The 7,896-nt window shown below is 65.0% G+C and overlaps 1 protein-coding gene across 1 annotated transcript in view; it reads left to right on the forward strand.

The window, feature by feature from the left end:
* The window catches only part of KLHL30 (kelch like family member 30), an 11,229-nt gene extending 4,605 nt beyond the window's left edge, over positions 1–6,624 (forward strand). Inside the window, exons 3-7 of the mRNA XM_004386496.1 lie at positions 1,079–1,165; positions 1,985–2,140; positions 3,124–3,312; positions 4,573–4,718; positions 6,373–6,624. Coding sequence (XP_004386553.1) covers positions 1,079–1,165; positions 1,985–2,140; positions 3,124–3,312; positions 4,573–4,718; positions 6,373–6,624 — 830 coding nt within the window. The remainder of the gene's footprint in view (positions 1–1,078; positions 1,166–1,984; positions 2,141–3,123; positions 3,313–4,572; positions 4,719–6,372) is intronic.
* The last annotated feature ends 1,272 nt before the right edge of the window (positions 6,625–7,896 follow it).

Genomic DNA, 7,896 nt, shown 5'->3' on the forward strand with positions numbered 1-7,896 from the left:
GAGGGAGGGAAGGGAGAAAGGGAGGGAGGAAGGGAGGGGAGACAGGGAGGGAGGAAGGGAGGGAGAAAAGAGGAGAGGAAGTAAGGAAAGGAGGAAGGAAGGGAGGGGGACGGAGGGAGGAAGGAAGGAAGGAAAGAGGGAAGGAGGGCGCTGTGTTGTCGTGCACTAGCAGCACCTGCAGATCAGCCTATGAACCAGCTTCTCTGTCTGGGAGGTGGGTCCTGATGCTGGGCCGAGAGGTCCGTGCAGGGTCAGCGGGTCGGCTGCAGAGTCAGAGTGAGACCTTGGCCTCTGGAGCCTCGGCTGCTGCTCTGTACATCCGGGAACCATTAATGTCCAGCTGAGTGCCAGGCTCTTGGGGGTGACATGGAGAGGCAGGGGCCGTGGTGAGCACCAGGCTGGCCTCTGGCCTCACCCAGGGTTCCTGGACTCCGAATCCCTTCGCCCTCCATGGCCGGCTGAGTCCCACCCATTACCACCTGTCTTAGTTATCCAGTGCTGCTATAACAGAACTACCACAGTGGACGGCTTTAACAAACAGAAATCTATTCTCTCAGTCTAGTAAGATAAAAGTCCAAATTCAGGGTGCTAGCTCCTGGGGAAGGCTTTCTCCCTGTGTCGGTTCTGGCAGAAGATCCTTGTCATCAATCTTCCCCTGGTCTAGGAGCTTCTCAGCACAGGGACCCCAGATCCAAGACACATTCCCCTTCTGGTTCTTCATTCTTGGTGGTAGGAGGTCCCTCTCCTCTCTGCTCACTTCTCTCTTTTATATCTCAAAAGAGATTGACTCAAGACGCAACCTAATCCTGTAGATTGAGTCCTGCCTCATTAACATCATAGAGGTTAGGATTTACAACACATAGGATAATTACATCAGATCACAAAATGGAGGACAACCAATACGGGAAATCATGGCCTAGCCAAGTTGACACACATTTTGGGGGGACACAATTCAATCTACGATGCTGCCCCCACTGCAGGAAGAGGCCTGTGGGCTCTGGAAAAGGCTGGGCGTGGGTGTGGCCCGGCAGAAGCCCAGCGGCAGCCCGACGCCCTCACCACCCTCTCCTCTCCCCAGAGCAGTGGATGGCGCTCCCCGACTTCCCCGACTACCACAAGTGGGGCTTCTCGCTGGCAGCTCTGAACAACAACATCTACGTCACAGGTGGGCAGCCGCGGCCCTGCGGAGCCAAGTCGGGGGAATCCACCTCTTCCAGAACTTTCCATGCATGTGAAAATGAGGATATTTAAAGTCATGGGCCACAGGCTGGTGTGCACTGTGTGACGTGGAACCCAGGGAGGTCCAGCCCACTGCGCTCCTGCACCCAGGGGCTCCCCAGAAGGACCGGGTGACGACGGGCACTTGCTGGAGCTCCTCATGAGATCTGGCTGGGGGACAGCTTCCGCTGACAGAATGCCAGAGACTACTGACCGCCGCCTTGTTTGTGGGGGGTTGGGGGAGCTGGCCAAGATCACATAGCAAGGGTGCACCCTCCACAGCAGGGGTCCCATTCTGGGCATCTCTGTGCTGCCCGCGGTCTCACCCTGGCCCAGTGCCTGGCAGCCCAGAGAGCGGCCGAAATCACGGTCTGAAGGTCCCTGGGTGGTGCAAATGGTTTGTGCTCAGCTGGTAACACTGAGGCAGAAAGGCCTGGCCATCTGCTTCCACAAAGATTACAGCCAATAAGACCCTATGGAGCAGTTCTACGCTGCCCCGTGGGTCTCCTAAGTCACAAAACGACAAAATCAACAACGAAATCATAGCCTGGCATGGGATACCCAGGCCCCACTGGCCAGAGACCCCAGGCTTGTGAGGGTCCTGTGTGGGCTGGTGGGTGTGCACAGGGGCTGGTGGGTGCGCATAGGGGCTGGTGGGTGCGCACAGGGGCTGGTGGGTGCTCATAGGAGCTGGTGGGTGTGCATAGGGGTTGGTGGGTGCGTGTAGGGGCTGGTGGGCACCGTGTGGACAGAACCTCTCCCACAGGTGGCTCCAGGGGCTCCAAGACAGACACCTGGTCAACCACGCAGGCCTGGTGCTTCCCGCTGAAGGAGGCAGCCTGGAGGCCGGTGGCACCCATGCTGAAGGCTCGCACCAACCATGCCAGCGCTGTGCTCAATGGGGAGATCTACGCCATCGGCGGTGAGCCCTCGCCAGCCCCCCGGGGCTGCCCCCTGCTGGTCATGCGGCCACTTGCCCTGACCGGCCTGGGGGCCTCTCCCCCTGCAGTGACGGCCCCATCCTGCCCTCAGGGGCGTACCGTCCAGTGGGCAGACCAGCCCCACGCCTGGGCTCTGCAACCTGCTCCTGGGCTATCCACAGAGCTGCCCCGGGGGTGATGCTGATGCTCCAGCCGAGGCCCCGACAGACATAACAACACACCCATAAAGGTGCCGTCGGGACCTGGCCTCGAGCTGCCAGCTGTGCCCACACTTCCCAGAACCTCGGCCGCCCGGAGCGGGTCACCCCCCTACCGTGGGCCCCTTTGGCTGTCACTTTCCTCTCCACACCCCCAAACCTGAGGACAAGGACCCTGCCTTATCCCCCACCTCTGCACCCCTGCGCTTGTGACAGGAACGCAGACTGAGCAGGTGACTATTGTGCAGACCAGGGGGATGCGTGTGATCGAGTGAGCTCCCAGCCCCAGCGTCTCCCTCCGAGGTTGACCAGCTGACCCTGCGGCCACCCCTCACCGCCCCTTGCTTTCAGTGGCTGCATGTCCCAGGCCTCTCCTGAGCTAAGAACACCTCGGGGTCCCCAGGTTCTCCCAGAGGCCGAGGCCTGGGTCTGGGGAGAGGCAGGGTGCCTCCGTCCCGCAGACAGGTCCCCATCATTGTCACTTCCAGATTCCGGGTGTTGGGGGGGGACAGCAGCAGGGTGGCAGGAGCCCAGGAGCTAGGCGGGAAGCAGCACGGGGTGGTTCAGGACCAGGGTCCAGGCAGAGCCCTGAGCCTGCCACCTGGTTCAGCTCCTGGAGGAAGTGACCCCACCTCCTAGAGTCCCATCTCCCCTTCCGTCCTGGGGCTCAGGGGGCCCTCAGGCCTCCCTCAGGCTCCTCTCAGCACCCGCAGCTCCTGGAGCCTCCCACCTGCCTGGCCTGCTGCAGCCCCGCCCCTGCCCCACAGGCACCACCCTGGACATGGTGGAGGTGGAGAGCTACGACCCCCACACCGACGGCTGGACACCCGTCAGCCCAGCCCTCAAGTACGTCAGCAACTTCTCAGCTGCCGGCTGCCAGGGCCGCCTCTACCTGGTGGGTTCCAGCGCCTGCAAGTACAACGCGCTGGCCCTGCAGTGCTACAACCCGGTCACAGGTGCGCGGGGCTGAGACAGCAGGGACAGGGGACCCTCCCTGCAGTACACAGCCCTACCACAGGTGCGCGGGGCTGAAGAGGGAGCAGGCAGCTGTGGCAGGGGTGCCAGAGGAGAAGCAGAGGGCCCCTCTGCAGTGCCAGAACCCTGGGGAACCTGGGGGAGCTGGGGGACCTGGAGGACCTGGGGGAGCTGCGACATCTTGGGGAGCTGGGACCTGAGGGAGCTAGGGGACCTGGGGGACCTGGGGACCTGGGGGAAGGGTCTGGAGGAAGGGAGGGACCACTGGCTCCTCGCTGCAGGGACAGCCCCAACACGAATGGGGAGGTGGTGGTGGGGGCCAGATGACGGGACAGGTGGCCACAGCCCCGTGAGAGGTGGAAGGGCCAGGAGAGGACAGCAGGGGGCTGAGGGGTCAGGGGTTGAGAGGGTCCCCTCCACAGGACACAGCCTGTCACCACCCGGCCAGGCATCCCAGCCTAGAGGTACAGGGTGGCTGGGGGGACCTGGGACCCCTTGCCTGTCATGCCCAGGCCTCAGCACAAACCGACAACAAAACCAAAATCAACAGCGGGGCTGGGGCAGGGCGTCCAGGGGAGGTGGGCAGGATAGCCCAGCCGGAGCCTGGGTGCTGAGAGGTGCCTGGCCGCCTCCTCTGCCTGTAACTGGCCACGTGGTTGGGCTCTGGACTCGGCCCCTTGCTGGCAAGGTGGGCTTTCTGGCCAGGATCTCACCTGGACCCACTTCACAGCGTGAGTGGGAGGACCTACAAGCAGACTGTGCCAAGTGCCCACAGGACCCTGGGGTCCAGGCGGGGCCACCTGGTTACCTGAGCCCGGGAGAGGCAGAGGTCCCGGGCTCCAGGTCGACCCCAGTCAGAGTGGAGCAGCCGGGGGGCCAGGCCAAGTCCTCCGAGTCCCCTAAAGCCCCCTCCCAGGGTTAAGACCCTGAGGGGCACCTGTACCCATCAGCCCCTCACCTGTCAGCAGCCTCGTGAGGAGGACAAGCCCCCTCCACCTTGAGAGGGAGCAGGTGAGATGGCGGGGCTGGGAGTCAGCCCTGTGGGACCCTCACAACCGCACACAGGGGGTTACAGATGAGGAGACTGAGGGTCAGAGGGGTACCAGCCCAAGGTCACTCGGAGGATAGTCTTTCCGTGCCGGGTGTCTCCCAGACTTTCCTTGGAGGCGCCTCCCAGAGCAGTGGAGGCGGGTGAGGGTCACCCCGGTGCCGCCCCGCCAGCAGCCTCTGTGTCCCCGCAGACGTGTGGAGCGTGATCGCCTCACCCTTCCTCCCCAAATACCTGTCCTCGCCACGCTGCGCTCCACTGCAGGGTGCCCTCTACCTCATCGGGGACAACACCAAGAAGGTCTACGTGTACGACCCCAGGGCCAACCTGTGGCAGAAGGTAGGCCTTGCTGGGGGGGAGCAGGGTCACCCTCCCTCGCTCCCTGGTGGTGAGACCCACCCACCCAGGACGCCCACCCGGGACCCCAGACGCCCGCGGAGCAGGCCTGGGGATGGCGGGTCTGGCGGTTACCCATAGCAGGGGGGCAGTGCAAGTGAGATGGGGTGATAGCAGTGCCCGGCTGGAGCCCCTGGGAGGATGGGGAGGGCCGACAGGGGTGGAGGCACGGCCTGGGGCTGGGATCACCCTCCACACTCCAGTCCCAAGCACCCAATCTTCACCAAGAGGCAGCCTGCTCTCCCTCCCGGGGAGCAGAGCCAGCTCCACCTGGCGGGGGGTGCCGACAGAACAGCCATGGACTCACAGGGCTGCGGCCATGTCCTGCTGTGGGCAGGGACTGGCCCGGAGGTGGCAGGTGAGGGGGCTCCTGTGTGGAGCATGAGTGGGAGCAGCCAGCGTCCCCCCGCCCACAGCGCCATATCAGGCAGGGGAAGGGAGGTGGCGAGGTGGCATCTCCAGAGACGGACCCCCAGCAGTAGTTCCGCCCCTCCCCGATTTACTCTTGGAGCAGCCTCCCTGGAGGAGGGCTGGCACCAGGAACCCCCGGGGCGGGCCTCAGCACCAAGCAGGGCGCCCTGGGCCTGGACCACCTGCCCCCCAGGAGGTCGCACCCTGTCCTGCAGCCACCCCGGGGGATAGCAGGCCTCTGCATCCTGCTGCCCGCAGCTGTCCCAGGCGTCAGTGCTCAGCTGACCCATTACCCGGTGAAGCAGGTGCAGGCTGGGCCCCGCCAGCGGCGCTTTCTTCCTGGGCCACTGTGGCCATCCCCCAGGCCTGCACCCCTGCCCCTGGCCGGGGCCACAGCAGAGATGATACCACAGTGCCCCCTCTGGGCCCGGGGGGCAGCCCCTGGTACTTGTCTTCGTGTGGAGGTCCACCCTGGCCCTCCCTCCAGCCTGCCCAGACTCTTCCAGAAGGCCCACAGCTCCCTCCAGCCTCACCCCTCTCCAGGGCGCTCCCGAGGACATGGGGTGCAGGGGTGGACGAGGGCCCCGGAGGTGGGTGATATGAAGCCCTTTCTGTGCGTCTGTGGGGCAGAGCCGCATCTGTCCCCCTCCGAGAGCAGGTGTGAGGCCGAGGACCCTGGGAGGCTGCTCCAGGCTCAGGCCTCAATGTCCCTGTCCCTACCCCCCATTCCTCAACTTCAGAGATGGGCAAACGTGGGCCTGGTGCCCCAAGGCCAGCCTGCGAGCTGCGGGTCGGGGAATAGACAGGTGGGGTCCCCCTTTAGGGAGAGTCTGAAGGGCTCCTGCATGGGGGTGGGGATGTGGGGCTGTGGGGAGGTTGGGGTGAGCTCCCAGACAGGAAGTGTGTGGACCGGATGTCCTCCATCCCCGCCCGTGGGCACTGACTGCCCCACCACCCATCACTCACTGGCCGTGACCCCTGCCCCCACCCACTGCCCGCTGGCCCTCACTGCTGCTTGTAGGCACTGATTGCCCCCACCCCCCACTGCCCGCTGGCCCTCACCCCGTGTCCCCACCCACTGCCCGCTGGCCCTGATCCCTGCCCATGGCCCTGACCCGACGCCCACTGCCCTCCAGCCCCGACTCCCCTGCCCCTGACCTCGGCCCTGACCCCACCCTGCCCGCAGGTGCAGCCCCTGCACAGCCTGCACGAGAACGGTGCGCTGGTGCCGCTGGGGGACGCTCTCTATGTGACGGGCGGCCGCTGGCAGGGCATGGACGGTGACTACCACGTGGAGATGGAGGCCTACGACCGCACAGGTGACACCTGGACGCGCCATGGTGCCCTGCCCCGCCTCTGGCTCTACCACAGCGCCTCGGCCGTCTTCCTGGACGTGGCTCAGTGGACCCAGCCCTTCAGTGGCGCCCTAGAGCACTAGCGGAGGGGCTCCGGGCCGTGGGGTCCCCGAGCCGCTGCTCCCCACCCGAGGAGGGGCCGCCAAGGCCCCCGCCCTGAGCGGCCCCCTTCTTTTTGCTGGTTTGTTCACTTGGAGCTGTGTGCCCCCCAGGGGCTCGGTTGGGCTCAAGCCGCCGGAACATCCATGCGACAGCTCAGAGGATGCAGCCGGGTCCTGCAGGCGCCAAGCCAAACTGCGCAACAGCTGCGTGCGCGAACTCTGGGTGTCTGCCCACTGTGAGACACAGCCCTGCCCTCCGGGTCCCGGGTGCCGAGAGCGAGGTTGAGTGGGAAGGTGCGCTCTGAGGGCTAGCTGTCCCCGGCTTGGTCCCACCAAGATTTCGGGAGTAGCTGCACAGGGACACGGAGGGCCCAGGAAGCTGAGGCCGTGGGGGTCAGCAGGGCAGGAAAGGCCTGGGTGGTCAGCACCGGGCCTGGACACGCCATGTGGCCTCGGCCCCCACCTCCCCTCTGGTAGCCCAGGCTCCCCGTCCACCGCACTAGGCCTGGCTGGGGGCTTTCAGCTGCCCCTCCCCAGCCTCTGCATGTGGGCATTGGGGTCTCGTGTCACCCCCAGGTCAGCAGCCACAGAGGCGCTAGGAAGGAGGTGGGGGCGTGGAGGCCAGGACACAAGGGCCTCTGCCTAGGTGTGGGGTGGGGCTGGGCTGAAGACAGGGCCACCCAAGGGTAGCGATGGGGAGAGTTGCTCCTGGGCCAGCAGCTTCCCCATTTCTTGGAGCGGTTGGCTTCAAAGCAAAGATTCTTCATCCAGAAGGAAACTCCCCAGCAGCTGAGGCCCCCCGGGAAGTCTGCGGGGAATTCTCGGGGGAGGGCGGGTCCCATGGGCTCCTCCTGCCGCACTGGCATGGATCCGGGGTGCTCAGGCGGCCCCAGAGCCCAAGCCCTGACTGAGCTCCAGCACAGGGCTGGCTTAGCAGCCCCCTCGTTCCTTCTCAGTGTCCCAAGTAATAAAGGACCCCTACTGGGTGCTGAAGGGGGGCCCTTTGTCACCGGCCCCCTCAGAGGGGACAGTGCAGGCTGGGTCCTGGGTCCCAGCACAGCTCCAGCTCTGACCCTCCAAGGCCTGGGTGCCTCCCACCTTCCCTGGATCTAGATGTCCTCTCTAGGGCCCTGCCACAGCCTCCCCTAAAACCCCGTTGGAGCCGAGGGGTCCCTCGTACTCCTGTGCTCTGAGGAGATGGTGGAGGACCAGGCATCCCTGGGTCTCTCCAGCCTCTGAGGTCAAGACGCTCTT

The sequence above is a fragment of the Trichechus manatus genome, unplaced genomic scaffold (genome assembly GCF_000243295.1).
Source record: "Trichechus manatus latirostris isolate Lorelei unplaced genomic scaffold, TriManLat1.0 scaffold00165, whole genome shotgun sequence".
Lineage (NCBI taxonomy): Eukaryota > Metazoa > Chordata > Mammalia > Sirenia > Trichechidae > Trichechus > Trichechus manatus.